Source organism: Lepisma saccharinum, chromosome 13 (assembly GCF_977018435.1).
Source record: "Lepisma saccharinum chromosome 13, izLepSacc3.1, whole genome shotgun sequence".
Classification (NCBI taxonomy): Eukaryota; Metazoa; Arthropoda; class Insecta; order Zygentoma; family Lepismatidae; genus Lepisma; species Lepisma saccharinum.
Window position 1 is genome coordinate 80,547,029 of NC_139241.1, and position 22,939 is coordinate 80,569,967.

Genomic DNA, 22,939 nt, shown 5'->3' on the forward strand with positions numbered 1-22,939 from the left:
CTCTTTACGGGCTAACTACATTCTCTCTCTAAACTCCTCCTCACATGTCCCCTCCCTCCCCCACCCCCTCGCTCCCTCTCTCTCTCTCCCTCAGTGTAGCGGAGTGATACCCAATGCTAACGGTTGCGATGAGGTCCAGTCGAAAGAGACGGAAAACTGAGTTCGGTCGCGTTCGGGTCGGTTCGGCTTCTCTTGGTGCGGTTCGGCACGGATCGGGGGGTAGGCCTGGGCGGGATCCCTGGCTGGCTGCTGACTGGGATGTGGTGAACGAGAAGGGGAGGGAGGGTTGAGCATGTGCGCGGGGGGTGGGGAGGACTGGCGCCCTGTCCACGTCAGTTTGGAGCCTGCGTCGTTACACACCCTCCAAAGCGCCTCGCAGTTAACGTGCGATTGTGTTATTTGTTGGCATTCGAGTGAATAGTACCGGCAAATTGGGTCCGCGGTCTGAGGAATACCAACACCACCTCCACGACTATTCAGAAAAGGGCTGCGATTGCCAGAAAGGGACTTTGCGCTCTGAGCCTCTCCAAAAAAAAAACTATTGTCGCTACGAAAAAACTGATTATTAAACTAACAGATCCTAGGTCAGATTCGTTTGACCAGCATCCGGACGCTACACTACATGCGCACTTCATCTCGTCGACGCCGAAGTTAAACCAGCTTGAACAAACAGACCCTACTCTGTCTGCTGAGTTGACGTGTCTTTGCTACCTGTTCCCTTTTGAATCTAAGAATGGATTTCGTGTCCCGTCTTCATAGCCTGTACGGGAGTTGATTCAGAACCACGAGGCACCTGTTCTGGAATGCTGTCCACACCTGCTGTGCCGCCTCTTAAGAAGTTGACCCCTCTTCGCAGGAGAACAAGTTTCAAGTGTTGTGCGCGCGGACAAAATAAGGCAGCGGTCTCTAGTGAAAGGGAGGGAAAAGTGTTGCGTCGATAGTCATCTGTTTTTTTTTCTTTTTTTCGGTGGTCGATCGAGGGGGGGATTCCCTCCTCGGGATAGTTTTCGGCAAGATTGCTTCTGACGTCACGATTTGGGGGTCATCAGCCAGCACCAAGACTGAATCGAAACCTATCAACGGCGACGGGTCATCTTTTGGTCAACGCGCGGTGCACGATTCGAACGACCACATGCATCTCACCCCGGAACTCAACGTCTTCAATGAGACGTACACCAAGATGACCTCGGACATTCTAGCGGAGAGGACGCTCAGCGAAATCCTCTCCGAACACCCGGGGGAACTGGTGAGGACAGGGAGTCCCCATTTCGTCTGCACCGTCCTTCCCCCGCACTGGCGCTCCAACAAGACCCTCCCGGTGGCCTTCAAGGTGGTGGCCCTTGGGGGAGTCGAAGACGGGACCATGGTGACTGTGAAAGCCGGGAACGACGAGAACTACTGTGCTGAGTTGAGGAACTGTTCCGCCGTCATGAAAAACCAAGTGGCCAAGTTCAACGACCTCAGGTTCGTCGGGAGGAGCGGCAGAGGTATGGTAAACAATGATTTTTTCCAGTTTTTACTAAAACTTTATGAACCAGAAGGTTCGTCCATCAGATTTGCCTGTAGATTTAACAAAAGCTTTCGACAAGTTGAGCTGTCCAAATCCAACCTTTAGATTTAAGAAAAGCTTTCGACAACACTTCTTGACTTGCAAAGTCCAAACCTTCTTGACTATACACGGACATTACTCTTATTAATTCCTTGCTTCCCTGCGCGTTATTCTTGACCAAAACTAGCCCCGAAGCAAGGATGAGGGAACAAGGCAGACCACGAAAGCGGGCACGGTCCCATTGGCCTATCGGCAACGGCGCGTCCCGACGCCGTTTTCTCTCCGGCCCGCTCTCCGTCTTGCGTCCGATAAAACGAGTTGGCGAAAAGTACCGCCAAGTTTTCTCGCGACGCGACGGAACTTCGTAGAAACTTTTTGCGCATGGCAGAAAAATTTCTCCCCCTCCCTTGTCCCCCCGCCATCGTTCTCTTGGAGTCGCACGTTGGGGGCTATGAAGCGGTCCACGTAGCCGGAGCGGTCTCGATAAAACCCTTGGAAGAAGACAAAAACTTTTTCCGAACTTCGCTCGCGCGAGTCGGCGGAGCTGAAGTGCGCTTTCTCTGCCACGCGGCTGCGAAAGATGCGTTCAATTCATTGCAACTAATGCGACACGCATCGTATATGCGTAGAAATATTAATATCAATATATCCTCTATGTTCTGTTCATGTAACTTGTAAGTAGATAATTTTATGCAAAAACCAATATAAATACTTTTCCAAATTGGGCAATACAATCATTAACTCCTTTAAGACTTTCACCAATTTCGAATGTAGAAACAATTTGACAATATAAACTATTTTTTTCGTCTTCAACCCTTCTAGACACACGGCGATCTCAAATGAATTCAACCCCTTATCTCAATAATAATAAATATTCAAACTTTGTATTCTCCTTAATCTATTCATACAAAATCGTCGTTTTTGCTTTACAAAGTTAATATTGATATGTATTTCACCGTTATATTCTCAAATTTTAAGCAATAATTATTGTTTACATATTGATAAATATATTGTTACGGATGTAACCTAGAACAATTACTTTGACTTCATAAATGCCATATTTCTAGGAGATAAACAGACAAAGAAGAGAACTTTTGACATGCCAACAATGTTAAGTTGGTCAGTAAAAAAATAATCAGCTTCTTTTCTCCTAATTACAGTGTGCTTAAATATTTACATCAGACATCAGCAATAAGAAACTTTTACACCAGTACATATCAGTTATTTCATACAAACGTTGTATTTCAGTCATTAACTCAGTTGCATAAAACAATGTTGAGTTAAAGACATCAAAGAATTACATTTTTCGATTGCACCTTACATAGAATTACCCATACTAATGCCTGACATTATAAAAGGGCTCGGGTATTATGTAGAATTAACCTTGATAGACAACCACATCATTTTTTTCTAATCTCTCAGAGTAGGGAATGACGATCATATATGCATGTGCAATGTGCATGTTATATAACCAAATATTCACATAGTACATTTATTTTAGTGTGTAGCTTGACTAATACTTTTTACTAAATTACAATATTCCTGTTTTATGCTTAGTGCACATTAATCGTGAAATTGTTTCAATTTTTTTATGAAAACAAACACGTTTAAGGAGGAGGGGGAGTCTTATGCGCCGATATAAATACAACTTTTGGTTATTCGTTTCTCAGTAAGTCATTGTGCATTGTATAACAGAAAATCGAAAATTTCGCTTCTTCTAACAACAAAACAATTAAAATTACGATGGGGAAATTTAGAAAGATGTAAACAAGGGAAACAAAAAGAATTCACTTAACCACATTCTAGGGGAATGAAACCTAAGCGTCGCTGGGGAAGGGGCAAACATTTTACCCTCCTTGGAAATTGTCATAGTTCAAAATTACAAATAAAAAAAATTATGATGACGGTGGATGGATACCGGAAATAAAGTTCAGTAAATTAGCATTCCGGCAAAATTAATTATTCATCTCGAATTAGTCGTCTCGAAAATTTGTGTAAAATGAAGGAACAACATCAGAATGTCAAGTTTCATATTCTTAATCCAAGAAAAAAATGGTTTCAAATTACAAGGAAATACATTTTTATGTGAACTTCATGGTTATATGTTTTCTCTAACTTTCAAAGATTTCATCTCCATAGAGGTGTCTAAAAGTTAACGAAATAGAATAATCGTGCACTTCGGCATATGAACTGTATCAAATATTAAAATAAGGACAGTTTTGTCTCTGAGCTAGTGTATCGAATGGAATATTCTCTCCTAAGGATATAATAGTAATAATAACAATAAATTGAAAGCAATGTAATTATTATTTGATTATAGTAAAAGCTGATAATTTTTATTATTAATATTAATCTATATTATTTTTTTTCTGGCGACGCCTTTGGACTTGCCTCCCGCCCCTTTTTTTACATTTTTCAGGCATAACATGAACTATGTGACATTTCTCGTTTATTTTTCTTTTCATTATAAATGATATGCTATATCTATTCCGTTCATATCATTATAATGAATGATTATAATTAAAGAAAATTCAAATAAAAAAACAGCACAAAACCCGTATTTTCCCAGTACGAGACGCTAGTCTCATGATCGGTCCTTGTTTATGGTCCTAATTTTTTATTGTTTCTACAAGACAATACATATATAGATTAGAATATAACTTTGATATCACTGATTTACTCCTTCTTCAAATCCAACCCTCCGAAGTGACATTTCCGAATCCGCCACTGTCTAGAGAAAGTTTCCAATTACGTATTTTTCTTCTATTTTGCACTGATGTGTTTGTATAAAGGTGAGAGAATATGCTGTCTATAGTGTTATAAGAAAGTGAATGGACTCTGGAAACAACCCAATTTAGAATGCATACTAATAGAACTAACAAAATAAATCTTGTGAAAGATTGAGGTTGAACTGGATCTTAAGTTAATCTTTTGAAAAATACCTCCACCGTTAAAGTACTAAACTCTAAAAGAACAGCCACATTTAGAATTACTTTTAAATCCTTTCCAAGAAATTTTATGTCAATTACTTTTCCTGCCGATTTCATATTTGTGGTTAACCTGTCATTTTGCTATTGTGGATTAGATTCTCTCCCGTTTTGATATTTGTGAGTAAAATTTTCTGTCATCATATTTGTTGATTACATTTTCTGTCGTTTTCATATTTACGAATTATCTTTCCTATTTGTTGATTATGTATTCTGCCGTCTTCATATTTGTTGATTATATATTCTGTCGCCTTCATGATTGTTGATTATATATTCTGTCGTCTTCATATTTGTTGATTATATATTCTGTCGTCATCATATTTGTTGATTATATATTCTGTCGTCTTCATGATTGTTGATTATATATTCTGTCGTCTTCATGTTTGTTGATTATATATTCTGTCGCCTTCATATTTGTTGATTATATATTCTGTCGTCATCATATTAGTTGATTATATACTCTGTCGTCTTCATATTTGTTGATTATATATTCTGTCGTCTTCATGTTTGTTGATTATATATTCTGTCGTCATCATATATGTTTGATTATATATTCTGTCGTCTTCATATTTGTTGATTATATATTCTGTCGTCAACATATTTGTGTGATTATATATTCTGTCATTTTGATGTTTGTGGATTACCTTTTCTGTCGTCTTCATATTTTCAATATAGACAGTCTTACGGGGCTGGGAAAGCATTGAAAATATGAACACCAAATGCAAATCTAGGAATACTTTTCTGCATATCCTAGGTGGTATTCTAAACATGACTAATTATATTTAGAACTTAGAATAATATACTAGTATGGATATTTGAAGCAAGAGAAATCCAAACACTCTGCAACTTAATATACGTAATTTCCCAAGTAGAATAAAAAAAAACAAAATGTTTGTAATTTTTGTAGTCGATAATAGAAATCGTTTTTCAAAGTCCAATTTGTGCACAGAAAGGCTAATCGGGACTGGACCTACAGTTTAAAGTGAAACCACTAAGTAAATAAATCCGAACCACTATGTGCCTCGACCGGGTATAATAGAAATAGAGCTCAGTATTAGTATTGCAGCCGAAGTGAAACAAAAAAGATGTCTTACATCGAAAATTTCGTATTTTCATATGCTACCATTTGATCCAAGGAATAAATTGTTCCATAAGTTTTCAAAGTTCCAAAAATGCGATTCTTACTTGAGAAGCCACGCAATGTAAACTTTATGAGTAAAAGTTTTCGCCTGACTTCCAAAGATTTTTATTGAACAGATTGTGTAAAAGTTAATAACAAAGTATGTTCCTGTATAGTTGTTGTATGAAATTTAAACAAAATAAATAGACAATTGTACTATAGATATGATCTGGTGAATCGCGTAGGAGAATTTTCGAAATGATATCAAAATAAATTAGCAATAAAATCATAGTTTGCAATAATTATTATCTGATTATTATTATAATTTTCTACTAGTCAATGTCTTGCCTACAAAAATTTCTGGCGGAAATCATACGAGAGATTACCATACTTATATCTTTATCGTGTAAAATAATTAATCAAGTTCCACGAATATAAAAGTAGTCACAGGCAACAAAATTACCTTATATGAAGTATTTCTCCTTGTTTAATGTGCGAAGTTCGTTGCTACAACATGACGAGTAGTTTCAGACAACAATATTACAATTATTGACACATTTTAATTGTTGCTTTTCTTATTTATTTCAGTTTCCATACATAGCGTATAGAATGAATTACATAATTTAAAGGCTCAGCTTCCAATAAATTTGACAAATTTCGTTGTTAATCCAGATGTTCTGATGGGTTATAGTTTGTTAAGAAAATGTAACATACAATTGTAAAGGAGAACGTTTTTATTTTTGAATCTAATGTCTGTGAAATAGATGGGAAAATAACATAAATATAATTTTAATGTAAAGTAATTATGTATATTTTTATGCATGGACAAAACTTATAACGCACAATAAACGCACTGAAAAACTGTTAGGTCTAAAATAAAAAAAATGAATGTATTAATATCACAGCCCTGCATTTTGGGGAAAAAATTCGGATGATTTTAAATCAATAGGAGATTCTGGAAGTATTTTGGACATAAATTTCTTCCCATCACATCAGGAGTTTTCCCTAGATCAAGATATTTCTCCACGTCATTAAATTCAATCAACTCACTACATTATAACATTGAGTTTTGGACATTTTGTGAAATATTGTTTTTTTGAGGGATTTCGAAAATGGAACTTACCTAATGAACGTTTACAATTTACATGTCAATGTGTCATGTGAGGATAGAAGGTGGATTAAATACTTACTATCCTATATGCACTTATAGTTCAAAATTGGAGGATTTGTATTGAAGAAAACCAATATTTTACCATGTAAACAGGAAATGATGGAACAACACATTTTATTGTGAAATTAAGGAAGGCATTTAATATTGCTATTTTCTGAAAAACTAGACGTGATGGTTAAAAAATCATTTAATTTATGGAATCAGATTGCTGAAATTATTCAGACAACAGTCATCTACTAGTCATCCAAACCCATGCTGACAGGTGATATCACTAATGATGGTATTTGAATGGGGAACGAGGGAGACTTCCCCTCTCTGGTAGAAAATTTCTCACATTTTTTGGGGCGGGGGAGGAACTGAATATAAATTTTATATAATATCCGGTTTCTACATACGAATTACGCTTAACAGTACTTGACAAAAAACATTATTTTGATAGTTGCCTTGTTTTTTTCTATATCTAATTAATTGTTTTGGTCTTATTTACGTTATAATTATTAAAAACATTACCTCTCAACCTGACAAATAGATTTTGCGGCAGCTAACCCCGATGCAGCTAATATGTTGCCGACCTCCCTAGCAGAGTGGTCAGCGCAACGCGTTTCAAAATCACAGATCGCTAGTTCGAATCCTGGCCAACGCGTGGATGTATCTTTGTGTTCGTCGCATCATAAATTTTATCAGTTCGTCAATAATCCTAAGAAACAGAAAAAGCGACGTAAAATAATAGAGATAGAAAGAAGTAACGCCCCCTCTCCCCGAAAAAATAGTGAGTAGCTTTTCGCTTGTATTCCCACACATTCAGAGTGCGAAATGTTGGGGGCAGGGAGGATTTCCCCCACCAACAATCTTGGCCTCAGAAATCCACCCCCACCAACAATTTCCGGGGAGGGAGAGTTTTTGTTCAGTCAGCATAAGCCTAAGCAATTAGCAAATGTGTTTTACCCAGCATAATATCGAAAACGCATACATTGTAGTGTGGTTGTGAGTACTGAATGCTTCCTCTCTCTCTTTTTCAAGAGATCATTAACATATCTACATCAATAAGAATCAGTAGCGGCGAGGGGTGCAGTTGCTCTCAACAATTTGCTGATTTTCCCCCTGCAGTATGCTAAACCTTATGTATAAAGGGAAAGTAATCGGTCCTTGCCCCCCCCCCCCAGTTTTGGCATCTTGCCCCCTCAGATTTGGAACCCAATCGCCGCCACTGATAACAATATACAGACAATAAAAGTAAAGCAAAGATGCAAGACAAATATAAGTTTGAAATTTAATTGATTTATATTAACAGAAAACAAAAACTTATACATAATACAAAATTTCGTATTTATTGTTAATTTGTTACTTTATGAATATCTGATAGCCTATATATATATAAAAGTGACAAATTAATTCCTTCATATGTATTTTATTGTAATGTATTTTTAAAAATTTAGTAATATACTTCTATAGGTATATTTAATAATATTATTTGTGTGTATGGGACCTCCCCGATGGCGCAGTGGTAGGGTCATCGCCTTGTAATCAAAGGGTCCCGGGTTCGATTCTCGGTGGAGGCACACAGTGGTTCGGATCCCACTTTAAACTGCAGGCCAAGTCCCGATTAGCCTTACTGTGCATAAAGTGGACTTAAAGACACCAACTCAATCAATATTTACGTGTGTGTAGATTAAGATCTTCCTCCCTCGCCTTCTTTAATGATTTCACATCCTGCACACATTACAGACCCCAAGTAGAGTCCAATTACTTTAGGAACATCTCCAGCAGACTGAGCGAGTCTGTCTAGCGAGCCTAGTGGGTGTGTAGAGCCTGAGCAAAGGGTTTAGCGATAGGTTCTGGGTTGAGATGACGTCAACGTCTCGCATGATTGATTGGCTGCTTCAAGAGTTGTGACTCGTTCCGAAGCTTCAAATGCATAACAGCCAAAGCTGTTGCGGAAATAATCTCCCTCTACTATTTGCGATTGGGCTACCTGCTTTCTCATAGAACAAAGTTATACCACAAGACACTGCATAAAAAGTGAAATCTCAGAAATTTACCCACTACCTGAAAAATAAAACTCTTCTCAGATTCTGTGATTTGTGCTATTACCATGAAAATAGATCAGACCTGGATTCTTAAACGGAAGAATCTGTAACAAAAAAATACAAAGATGCCAAAATGAATATATACAAAAACCAGTGGCTTATGCTGAGTCTAAGACCTGGACTAGCCACGTTGCCATCCCAACGGTAGTCAGGTTGCAAATATAAACATTCAGGTTGCCAACTCCTAAGAATTCAGGTAGCCAACTCCTAAGAATTCATGTTGCCAACTCCTAAGATTTCAGGTTGCCAACTTCAGAATCGCCATTATCTTCTTTTTTAAATCAGGTTAAATCAAAGATTTTAAATATATTTTTCTTCAGTATTTCACTTTCTAGGCTTCAGGCTTTGCAGATAGCCTGGAATATACGCTCCTGACAACCACGCTGCACAGGTGCACAGTTAATCTTAATGCACTATCCTTACTTACAATAAAATTATACTACATATTTATGAACACGTAGGTAGTCACCGCGGTTTATACCCGCAGAAAAGAACTGAAGCACTAAAATGCATCAGATTAAAAAAAAATATATATCAATCAAGTTTCTCGTCCAGCTAAAATGCATGGAATACTTTGTAGTTACTTATTTTCAAACAGAATAATTCCATTGGAATTCTTAAAATAAATTTAGTCAGTCATCATTGAATTGTTGTTGTTTTAAGTGCACTTTATGCACAGTAAGGCTAATCGGGGCTGGACCTACAGTTTAAAGTGGGATCCGAACCACTGTACCATGGTAACACTGTTTAGCCTTGTTTCCATGTTAATAAAACATTAAAATGCTGAACAATACAAAATTTATTGTATAAAAATATACACCGAATCTTCGTCTGAAGAAGACCCTGTTATAGGGTGGAAACCTTTCGTTTTTAGTGTATATTTTTATACAATAAATTTTGCCTTGGTCTGCATTTTAATGTTTTATTCACTGTTCCATGTGCCTCCAACGGGTATCGAACCTAGGACCCCTTGACTACAAGGCAACAACGTTACCACTACACCATCGGGAAGGTCCTAGTCAGTCATAATGTTTAGAATTATATTTTCTTTTTTTCTAATGCAGCAAAAAGTGTTATATTATTGCTTACCATATTAAATATTTTCGTCATTACAAACTTGCTGTATGAGAGAGTATTTTTCATCTGTAGCTTGGTTTGGTTTAAGTTGGTGTTTTAAGTCCACTTTATGCACAGTAAGGCTAATCGGGACTGGACCTACAGTTTAAAGTGAGATCCGAACCACTATGTGCCTCCACCAGGCATCAAACCCGGGATCCCTTCATTACAAGGCGACGACGCTATCACTGCGCCATCGGGGAGGCCCTTTTACATCTGTAGCAATGAATTAATATGAATAATATTAATAAGAACAACAGAAGAATACACTGAAAGTAAATGAGTCATTTGAACTAATGAGGTGATGAAAAGCATAAAGGCAAGATGAAATGCATTAAATTTTAATTGAAGTGCAAAGAATTATTTCGGTACAATTTTCTCTCGATTTATTAAAAATGCATCAGCAACTAACCATGAATCCAACAAACTACATACATAACTGCATAATTTGATGTTTTTAAAGTGCAAAACATAAATTTCATGCATTTTTAATGCAAAATACGAAGTTCATAGCCGAGTTGGCATATACTACATCATCTTACAAAACTCGTGGACACGCAACTTCTCAATTAAATTCTCGATAGAAATATTACAGTGCGTCCATTTCCTTGCGAGGCCGAGAGATCGGGAGAAGTGTGGCGGGCGGCGCTAGCGGAGATGCCGACATTTTCGACCAGTAACGTCCCGATTATTTTTATGGACGAAAGCGTTTTGCTTCGCTCGGAATCGTTTGGAGGTTTCGAATGTACAACACTGCGTCAAGAATACGTTGCAGACTAAACCGTTAAAAGTCAATGGTTTTCGTGAGCATTGTTTGCAATCTGAAAGCTCCGAGCTTGAGTTGTTCTTTCCTTCGAGACTACTGGTGCCCTGGACAGAGCTGCGAATTGAGTGAGGAACAGACCTTGAACCAAGAACGTGTTCATTTTGTACTGTGTGAAAGAGTGTGGTTTTTGGTTACTTGCCGTGCTACTTCTTTGTGTAATTGCAGTGTGTGTGTGTGTAAGTGAGGCGATTGAAATGCCAGCCGCAAAGTTCACGTTAGAACAAAGAATTTTTATGTAGGTGGACACCAGTTTGAACAACTCTTAAAACACAGGTTAGTGATCGTTTTGCAATACTAATATAAATATCTGCATGCTAAAGATATGCCCATAAAAATAAGCGGGACGTTACAGGTCGAAAATGTCGGCATCTCCACTAGCGCCGTCCGCCACACTTCTCCTGATCTCTCGGCCTCGCAAGGAAATGGACGCACGGTATAAGCAAGTTTCCAATAACAATAATAATAATAAGCTGGTCCCACCAAGTTCTCACCACAGCACCAACTATTAATCACCATTTATTCTCTGTTAGGGAGAATGTGCAATATACGCTACGCGGCGTGGGGGGGGGGGGATCCAGAGGGTCCTGACCTCCCCCCGAAAGATTTACTGAGTACAATAATTAAATAACGAATATAATGAAATAATAAAATTACCAAAAGTAAATAACGAAAATGTACTTGTTTTTAATCGAGAGTTATTTATTTCCACCGAACTTATTGGAAGACAAGGATTATATTGGGATCACATGACTTTGAATGACAGTTCGAAAGAAGATTTATGCTAGATTTATTACTACTTATATGCATAAAATCTTACCAGAAACGTCAGCTGCATCTAACATCATTTGTTGATATTCAATAAATATTCAATTCTTGATGTTTTTAACAATAATTTCCTTGTTTGGCAGTTTTTTTTACAAATTTTGCCGATCTTAAATATACATAAGCTATAAATAGTGAATACGTGATCTTATATAGCACTATCCTTATAACGTCTTTTTACTTAGCCTATTCATGTAATAGAAATGCAATATTAATTTTAATATGTTAATCAATACTATTTTATTAATTTCATATAATTATAAATATTTTAATTTTATTATTATTATTTTGAGACATTTGGTTCGGACCCCCCCCCCGAAATATATTTCTAGATACGTGCCTGGCTAGAACTAGTGTTCCGTCTGACACTAATATTTCTTATATGTGCACAGCAAATGTTTCTCCATTGTGATCTACGTCAATAGATGACTTCCGTGGCGGAGCAGTTAGCACAAAGCGCTACAATGCCAGAGGTGCCGGGTTCGAATCCCAGCCAGGGCTTGGGTGTACTTTGTGAGTATCCGTTCATCAATTTTATCATATCATCATTCGCCGTCATCATCGCTATTAGCCAAAAAGTGGAAGGAAAGCGACGCTAAATAACAAAAATCGAATCAGACAAATGTTCCTTTTGACTCTTAATGTTTTTGATTTGCATGGAGATAATATTTTTTGAGCTGTACTTGGCTAGTGTTCCTTCTGGTAAATAATGAATGTTCCTTCTCAAACATTTTTTTTTCTTCAGAACTAGTGTTACCTTCTAACTTAATGTTTTTTGATTTGCCCACAACTAATGTTCCATCTGACACTTAATATATATATTTGTTTTTGCTCAGAGCTAATATTACTTCTGATTCTAAGATTTCACACATTTGTGAGATTTCTCCTCCATTAGTATATCGATTGGAGTAAATTCCAGCAGATGGCACCACTGCACGATGAATAATGAATAAGATTAAGTTTGATTGCCCCCTTTCGTACTGTTCATAGGGAGGAGAATCAGTCAATTCCATCTCCCTTCTCGTCTTGTCCCGATTACCATTCTCTGCCCCGCTACCATATTTATAATGATAGTCAAGGTTATTTACAAAATAATGATATATTTATGATTTTCAAAATCATGGTGATAACTTAAAATTAAGGAACTTACAGGGACTGAGACTACAGTTTTAAAAATTGAGACGATAACGAGACCAAACCGTTCGAGACATCTGTACTGTCCGAGAATCGATTCTCGTTTGAAACTAGTAAATCGCAATATACGGTATATGAAAATTCCGCAAAAATCATGCACTTATACTTTATTATGCGAAATATTCAGACTTACCAAATGAGTTGGATTTAGTTTGTAGGTAGGCCATGTGTGTGTTTACAGTTCAAACAAGTTGGAGCTGTGTTTACTAATCAGTACATGAACACATCCTCTGGTTAATCTTGTTGCAAGGCGAAGAGGGACAATTACGCACCAGGCATGCATTTATTCCAATATCGTCGGAATGAGCAATGCTACTAAAAAGATCTCCGCCAGAAATGAAGAGTATGAATTTCTCCCCATGTGGCAAGTGGAAGCGGTTTCCTAAGTTGATTATTAAGCCTTATACGATTTTTGAAAAATATGATGAATTAGTATTTACCGAATCCCATGTATTCCTTATGGGACATCAACTTCAACTTCAAGTTACGGCTCATCAGATGGGAGTTTCGACTTTTCCTACTACTATGACATAGTTCTACGTGTCCTTTTTCCGTCCATGTACTTTTCTACGTCATCGGATGTTTGATATTCCCGAGAGAACGAATAAAATAATGGTCCCATAAGCCTAGTGCATTTCTCCTTGCCTCCTACGGCCATCCTGGCAGTGTTGCCAAACCTGATGTGCATAATAGAGCTAAATTTCACCATTAATATAGCTAAAGAGGACTTTCAAGGAGCTAGATTAACGAAGGCTGCATAAAGTGCCTACTAGGGTAATTTTAGTTGTCAGAAGGGTAGGGGTGCTGCTATTACCGTTAGCTTTAAAGTGATGGCAATTTATTCTTTCTTAGTTTTCACCGCCTAGATTTGTCGGCATCACCCATCTCAATAATCCAATGATGTTAATATAAAATCGAAAATAAAAGGTTCCCGGATAACAAAATTGTCATCTTCATCTTAGCCACAGCGCTATATATAAAAATACCTGGGGAGGAAAGAGGGGGTGGGTGACGCAGCCTATATATGAATATCACGTCACGTGCAAAATGTACACTCATGGCAAAAGTTGGTATTTATGGGCCGGAGCCAGTGGTGGCGTCATAGTGGGGCAGAGGGCGGGTGCCACAGTTCACAGTCAAACGAGTGCACGAAAGAGCCAGATTTGGCTCCAAAAGAGCGAAGTTGGCAACAGTGATCAGCAGCTGCCCCAGCGAGAAAGACCAAGGGGAAATTGTCCCTCCTCGCCTTAACGAACTGCTAATATGGATAATATATATCCTAAATAATTGCCATTTATAAATCTGATTTGATTATGCTAAATTTTATCTTTCTAGGTTCTAGCATTCGCAGTTTTCTAAGTAGGCAAATAGAAATAACTAATGTTTGCTCTTAAATTACTATCTTATGCAAGCACTCGTTCTATGTACACTAGACTATTGCGCTCCAGTGTACAGTAATATCTCCCAGGGCCTAAACTATCAACTTCAAAAAATTCAGAACTGTTGTATACGTTTCACATTTAACCTAAGAAGAAAGGAACATGTATCCCCCTACACTTTCTTGGCTACATATTAACAATAGAAGAAAATACTTAACACTCACCTTGATGCACAAAATACTTAAGAGTGACCCCCCGCAAAATACTTATTCGATAAGATCTGCTCTCGTAAAACCGGTCGAACATAATATCCGCAAGAAACACAATCTAAAAATCCCCAAAAAATAAAACCGTCACCTATAACAAGTCCTTCATTGTTACAGGGATAAGGGAATGGAACAAAGTACCATTGACTAACATTATTTGCCATCAAAGTTTTAAGAAACAACTAAAGAACTTACTATTGTCCCAACAACTACATTAACCTTCATATGTAAGAATTGCACCTGCACTTACACATCACACAATGCATACCTAACACCCCCTCCCCCGCACACACACAATGAACTACTGAAGACTTATTACTTATCTTTTATACTTATCAATTCAATGTATAATTTTATTATTGTATAATCTTTATATTATCTTTATTGTATTATCATGATCAATGTGTTTTTTGTATGTTTTTATCCATTTATTGTATCTTTGGCAAGGGTTGGTTGTAAGAACGGCCCACGAGGCCGAAACACGCCTGCTTAAATAAATACCATTCTATTCTATTCTATTCTATTCTATCAGACCCACAATCCACCTGCATTTTTTTACTGACAGGTCGCTATAGTTTTTTTGTTTTTTTTGGCGTTCGTTGACAGGGAAGCTGACAGTTCGATCTAGATATTAAATATTCTATTACAGTAGTATCTCTTTCAGTCCACGAAATTTTGTCATTGCATCTGCAGTAGTTTGCTACCAATCGATAGATATCGAATGGTTCGATTGTTGACATGAACTGACAAATTGACGGACCTATCGGCGAAGTTTGCTAGAGTTATGTTGATATGTCATATATCTTTCGATACATAACATTTCATATATGTATATTTATTTCCTTCTGAGCTGTCTCTTCAAGGTTTAATTTAACGATTGTTGATTTTTAGAATATTTGACGCTTTATCTAATTCTTTCCTGTTCCTCTCTAGGAATGTTGTTTCTAGTTTCCGATATATCGATATCTATCGATTTGTTTCGATTGTTAACTAGAGCAAACAAGCGGACATATCGAGAAAATGAGTATGGCACGTTATAGATAATTCATAGCTCTTTAAACCCACGGTCAAAATTTGTAGCTCGAATTGTTTCGGAGATATAAAGCCATTAAAAATATGCCCATTGTTGATTTTCATTTGCGTGACTCCACAGAACAGACAGGCGTGCAAATCAGTCGCGTTGTACTAGGATTTTCTAGGACTCAATTTGTGGAAAATTTTAGATTTTTACATTCGCTAGTTTTCTAGATATAGACTTTTGATGGATTGTTTGTTGCTGCTTACGAACGATTGACGGATTTATTTTTTGTTGCGTTAGGCTTTTATTTGGTAGATCTCTCTCTGGGGGGGGGGGGAAGGACTGATATGACTATATTTTTCAAATATGATACATTTTATTTCTGATTCTTTTATGTTGTCATAACTGGGGGACATACTTTTCCCGTCCCCTCCTCTTTTGGCTTTGATTATGAAATGCGTCTTAAGGTGCCATTGGACCTTCGGCCTGCGTCATCTAAGACATCCTTGAATAAACCACCCTGACCAGGGTGGATAAAACTCATGATTTTTAGTTAAAAAAAAGATTTTGACGATTTTTTAAAATTTAAATCGATTTTCTTATTTTATAAAAAAAATACACTTAAAATTGATTGTATGGTTTTGGAACCATACATATAATATATATTTTTTTTTTATATAGAAAGGCTTTTTCTGGTAAACGGCCGTGTAAAATATTTGAACACTTTGATTAAGACAAGAAAAAAAAATGTAAATTTACATTTTTCTGTTTCTGAAATTGAATATATGAACGCACTATGGAAATGTTTGTTGACTACGTTAATTAAACTAAAATAATTTCAGTAATTGTTCTTCCAGTGATAATTAAATATCCTGTATAATTGTAACTTAAAATATTTTTGTAGCCTTTGTAGCTGAATTTTGGCGATTTTTTTTAATGACAGTTTGAAAAATATCAGCTGCCATGTTTATTTACAGCTTAATGATAATGACACTATTTACGGCTTAACATGGTTAGGATTTTCTGTACTATTTTACACAAAGTTGTTGCTATTTTCGCTAATAAAAATGATTGTATTTTAAATCAAGAGAAATTTGAGTTGAATTTGAAATCAAGAGAAGTTGAAGTGTGTTTAAAGTTTACATATTGCATTTCCTTTCGTTAGAGCTTCACCCCATCAGTACATATATTTTGTTTCCTATCTTAGAGACTAATAAACACCATTAAAACCCGTTCGGGGCGGGGCCTATAGATGTCAGAAGTAACTCAAGGACGGATGACGATTATTTCGTCAAACAAATATTTTGGTAATAAAAGTTTAATAAACAGGAAACCGAATGAATTGGTTTAATCTCCAAGCTTTCACCTCACAATGCCCTTATCGCCGAGTAGACTCTGACGTCATTCTCGCGTCGCCAGGCTGATTGTTGTGCTGTCGTATTAGCCTTTATATAACTTGGGGCAATCAGCGACCAGTGGCGGTTTGCCCTGATCGATGGGCGCATTTCTGATGGAGGAGTTTCCGGTCAGTTGTGATAAACATTCTCCTTGACCTTGAGTTTTCTTCTTCATCTTTTTTTTTAAAAAAATACTATTTGTATTATCGTTTTGATACTATGTATTCGCCATTACATAACTTGGGGCAATCAGCGACATGTGGTGGTTTGCCCAGATCGATGAGTGCTACCGGATGGGAGCTAGCCAAACGTTGATGATAATAATAAAAAAAAAAAAAAAAAATGAAATTCCTCTGTCTGTTGCTTCCAAAAATGGGTACACATCGACATATTTACCTTACCGAACGAAAGCCTTGCAAATTCTGAATAAAACGAGCCGTCATTGCCATTTATCGCGTTATTACAACTTTTTAAAAGAACATTTTCCAACATGTTACATTTTGCTTAAAATGAGCCCCGTCCTCGTGGAATTTCCATGGATGACGAATTACCAATATTTCGTCATCCGCCTCGAAAGGGTTAAATGATTACGAGATTAATGTACTTTCACCAAAAGTGATTCTGAATGTCTGCAAATTCCTTACGTAAATTATTCTATAAATTATTATTTCTTTAAAAAAAATCACCCGCTATAAATCTTGATTTCTATCTGATTCTGAAAAATCAGATCTGTTTAGAATTCATTTTAGAGCATTCATATGAATCGTCTGATTTGCTTTTGTTGTTGTCTAGATATGTAAGAGTTTTATGTCACCATCAGTCTATTTTCTATCACAGATATTTTGACAATAGCGAAGAAAACCACACGAATCATTCACTTGAACATTCCAGAAGGAATTCGAAGAAGATGTAATTTTCCAGAATTTTAAATTTTCATTTTTATGGCTGTTTTACGAGAACAGAGAATTTTTCTGAAAAAAAAAATATTTGTTTGTCTACAGGCTCCCTCGCTCACATAATAAATCTCCCTCCAAATGTTTATATATTTATTCTTGCCAGAGCACAGTTTCAGAAAATTGTTAACAATCTATGTGTAATTTGTTTTTGTACCATCTTATACTCTACTGTTTTGTTGTTATTTTCCTGCTGTTACTGTTTCAGTATAAAATGGTCCTTCAGTACTGTATCTGAAATTTTATGTGAAATGAATAATAAGTCCAGCAGCAGCAAAATAGTAATTCTCTACTCGACAATAGGTTTTTTAATGGGAGAATAATTCATGAATATACATGCAAAGATTTTCAGAGCTAGAATGACCTTAATAGAGTGGATTCTGAAACAAGTTCCTTTATATTTCGTATTAATTTCAACACCTTTCTGCATGTTCCCCTGAAACGAACATTTCACCTTCCTATTTATAACCTATTTTTTAATGCAATACCGTGAAACCGTAGGAGGGGATAGATGAAAACTGCATCAGCGAGCCAATTTCTGCAAGCCTGTCCGACTCAAATTTGCACTTCGCCTCGGCCAAGAGAAATGTTTGTCAGTTTCGCAAATAGATACATGAGTTTTTTAGCTTCGATTTCCGAACGTTCCAATCCATCAGGCCAGGGGGAGAAACATGTTACATTTGACTCTCGTTTATAAAATCGTAAGGATCGGCTGTAAACGCGATGAAAATTGCATCCTGATTTCGAAACTGCCTATAGGTGTCAATGGAGCTTGTTGTTTTGGCACAAACACAGCTGGTCTTGAATTATACACGACTAGCTTGAAACCCCCAACGCTGATTTTTTTTTTCTGGGCTAGGGATTTGAATAAAACGGTGGTCCATCGCGGATGGACGAAGCGGGAGATGTGTGATACAGCTTAGAGACAGGGGAATCTGGGAGATGCACTTTGTATCGTGGAAAACATGATGCTGTGAGCTTTGCATCCACGCTGTGAAATCAAATGTTTGAATTGGCATAAAAACTGCATCAGTTTTGAGATTGAAGCGACATATGAAGCATGCAATGTTCGCATGCTTTGTGATCAATCACTATAAATGCATCAAATGATGGAGATAATTTTTCGCGTAAAATCCATGTTAATTCACTTATCACTTATTTTGGCACCCTAAGCTGGTTGCCCCCAGCACCCACCACGCGCTACATTTTGTGTGTATTCTTAGAAATTTTCTTCGTATGCCATGGTTCGTGATATTTACCTCCTACAAATTTCGAAATAAGGAAACAAAGAAACCTCATTACAAAATTATAAATAATAACCCGTGGCCTATCTCCCGACTGCCAGTCTCCCTCCCACAATTCTACTTAGAGGTGTGGAGATCTTCAACCGGTAATGGGGCGACGTGGGGTCAGTACGTCGAACCCTCAGCCGTTGTAAGAGATTTCGGAGACCGGATTACGCTACTCACTCGTAGCTCCCCAATATCCTCACAATGGTGGGTTGCCACCGGTCCAGTGACGTGCGGTGACGTCGACACTTGGGGTAGCAGCCAGTGGCGTGCTCAAGGGGGAAGGGGGTTGGTGTGAGTCGCACCCCTCCTCTCTTTAGGGCCAGTATTCCTTCAAAAAAGAAGAATGTCAATAACAGGAAAAGATTGCAAAATTATGAATGAGTACTAGAAAAAATTACACGTAACCCCCACCCACATTCGAAAATAAAAAACTATTTGATTTGACTCTAATAGCCGCGTGCACCAACGCCGATCATTTCGAAGTTCAGATGAACGAGATCAATTTTAATCCACTCTAAATGAACTTGGTTTAAAGATTTGCATTGCACCAACGAAAAACGACGTTCACGAGATTCCGTTCAAATGATCCGAGATTAATTTGTAAGGCTATACCTGATTGGTTGGCTAAAACAAATGACAATCAAGAACCCCACAGAGTAGTGTGATGTGTTAAAGTATCAACGTGTAGAAGAAGAAAGTAATTCGGGCCGCAAACTTATCTGAATTTGAGAAATGTACTTATCAACCTTGTCGACGAGTACAAGGATGTAGTAGGGTGTAAAGAAATAATAATCTTAAAAAAGAACTGACGGCGCAAGACAAAGGGATAAGGAGAAAGCATGGAACCTTCTTCTGGGGGGCTTCAATGCCTTACGAAATGCATTCGCGAGAGAACAGCGTACGCTCATAAGGTATGGTAGTACGCTCGCCCGCTCAATAAAGATATTTTATTATTATTATTACTGTATTGTGGTAAGTATTTGAATTTTTAATTTCTTAATTCTTATATATTTATATTGTCGTGTCGTGTAAATAGCCAGTAACATGTATTTTCGTAAATTTATACAATCATATTTCCTCTGTTGTAATTTACCTTGCACATGCATATGTTTTGTGTTCTGGGATAGAAAGTACAGTATTTAGAAACATTTCGACTTTGTGCCACAGAACCACAAATTATTATTATTATTTTGGCATTGTACATCCAACATCTCTAGCGTTTGCACGCCCTCGATATCACTTTCCGCTCTTTTTATATACAAAAACAACTGCCTGCAGTCGAAGCGTCAGTATCGTGAACCAGGATCAGACACCAAAACGGTGGCGAATGGCCGATCAGAAGATAAACTCGTTTTGATGTTCCTAGATCGCGATCAAGTGTTGAACCGTCTTGGTGCAATGGAATTTTCCAGTAATCCTTTCCCGATCCGAGTTTAAAATTTGATCTTCGTTCGTGCACACGGCCATGAGCCAGAGATCCTGAGTTCGAATCTCGGATTGGCCATTTGTGTTCTTTGTGTGTGTTCCTTCATCTATTTTGTTGTACCAAAGGTGGCGGAAAAGCGAAGTAAAATAAACCAATTTGAGCAATCAATCAATGATTTGATTTCATTTTTGTTACTTAGCGTCGCTTTTTTGTCACATTTGGTTAATTGTGAAGATGATACGATGAAACTGATGAAGGGACGAGCACAGGGAACGCCCATGCCCGGGTCGGGGTTCGAACCCGGAACGCCTGGTGTCGTATCGCGCTGTGATAACAACTCCCCCGCGCTTGGTTGATTTGGTGACAAAAAACAAAACACAACACACTTTTTTGTAGTTTCTTCAATGATATTCATTTGACTTTTTGAGTTCTGAGATACATTTTTCATTCCAAATTATTTCATTATTCACTGCAACACATAGGACAAGAATGCGCACTCATCACGGGTTCGAATCCTGGCTTGGATTGTTCATATGAGGTCCCTTCACCAATTTCATAATATCATCACTCAATCCTCATTTTCGCGATAACCAAATGTGGCAGAAAAGCGAAGTAAAATAAACCAAACCAACAACAATATGAACACGCGTTCTCTTGCCCAAATAAATACATCCGTATTTATGACTGTTACAGGCCAATATATTAGTATATTTAAATAAAACACTACTAAAACGAGAGCAAGAGAGAGCCTGAGCACATATTTGTAATTTAATCATTATATATTCCATATTTGAAAAAGAAAAAAAGAAAGAAAGCATAACATTATTGTCTGCACATAACACGTTCCCATTTTATAAATAATAAAACTACATCCCATATTATACATACACACATATTGTACAACGTGTAAAAGGTTGTGTAAATACAGAGAATATAAGTACTGCAGAAAATTTTACCCTGTGTTCTTTAGAGGATTTACAAAAAAAATATGAGAAACCAATCCCCTATCTGTCCTATAGGAGATAGACTGGGGGACCTGAAAGCCTGGGCTTTCAACCATTGCAGTGGGGGGCGAGGGGACAAGGGAGGTAGAGGTAGAAATCTTCCTTTTCCTTGAGCGGGCCGTTTCTACCTGGAAACTGGTCAGGCGGAAGAAGTGTGAGCTAGGGTATCCAGCCAGCTTTGCCCGCGGAGAACACCGATGGACGAGAAGCGCGTGGAAAAGAAGGTGTTGCATATGAGCTGTGGTGGCTTTAACAAGACAATAAATATTGTGATTTCAATATAATTCGAGATGTGAGATTGATTGATCTATCTCTGCTAGACTAGCTACTCCTCAGTGCACGTCACTGCACCGGTCCTATACACAGGCCGAAAACCCAAGCAGACTCGAATCCATGCCGTCCCGCAGTCGGGAGTCCAAACCACAGCGCCTGAGACCGCCCGGCCACGGAGGAGGAGGTTGGAGCTATTTAGAGATTTCTGATTTAAAGAAAAAGTGTAGCATATTTAAGAATATTTCAGTTATGTCTTAGTGACTGAAGAGCATCTTTGAAAACATTTTGGGAAACAGAAATTTCGAGCATTGTGTTACCAGAACCTAAGCCTACAAGTAAAATAAGAAATAAAGGTTAAGAATAATATTTAAAATAAATAATACGATATGCAGTATGCTCTCAGAAGAAGAAAAAATTAAAATGATTCAACTAGAAAAATAACGTGTTAATTAACTATGTATTATTGTAATCAAAATTTACAAAATAATTATAAAACCCGACTGACATCTGAGAATGAAAATGGCGCCTTAGGCTTCATCCCCCCCCCCTTCTTGCCTACTCCTCATTGCGGGCCTGGTTTCACTATCATCCCTTTGGTGCTTATTCTGGTGTTTACTCTCACTTAATCCTTTTGGTAGTTACTCTTTTTGGTATCATTCTGGTGATACAGACTCCTTTCACACTTAATCTTATTGGGTTTTATCCTTTCATGCGTATATAGATGTAAATTTATTAAAAACTTTATTCTGTTTGCTGTTATTCCTTTTCCACTTATGCTGACGATGCAGGTTCTTTTGCATTTAATTCTACCATTCAAGTATTGTACGGCCTCATTTTACAAGTTTATTCTGACATGCTAATTTGTTCTTGGTCCTAATCCTGTTAGCTCCTATTTCATTCGTCTTTATTTCTTTGTTGTAGATTGATTTCTCTCTTACTCCTATTCGCTCTTCTTCCTTCTTTAGATTCCTTTCGTTCCTATTTCTTTCATGCTTATTCTTGTGTTTTAGATGCCTTTCACTCTTAGTCCTATTTACTCTAATTTCTCTCATGCTTATT

At 37.3% G+C, this 22,939-nt stretch overlaps 1 protein-coding gene across 1 annotated transcript in view; it reads left to right on the forward strand.

The window, feature by feature from the left end:
- The first annotated feature begins 1,102 nt into the window (after window positions 1-1,102).
- The window catches only part of RunxA (RUNX family transcription factor Runt related A), a 150,320-nt gene continuing 128,483 nt past the window's right edge, over window positions 1,103-22,939 (forward strand). The window contains exon 1 of the mRNA XM_083133362.1: window positions 1,103-1,487. Within this exon, the coding sequence (XP_082989488.1) occupies window positions 1,133-1,487 (355 nt within the window). The 5' untranslated portion in view covers window positions 1,103-1,132. The remainder of the gene's footprint in view (window positions 1,488-22,939) is intronic.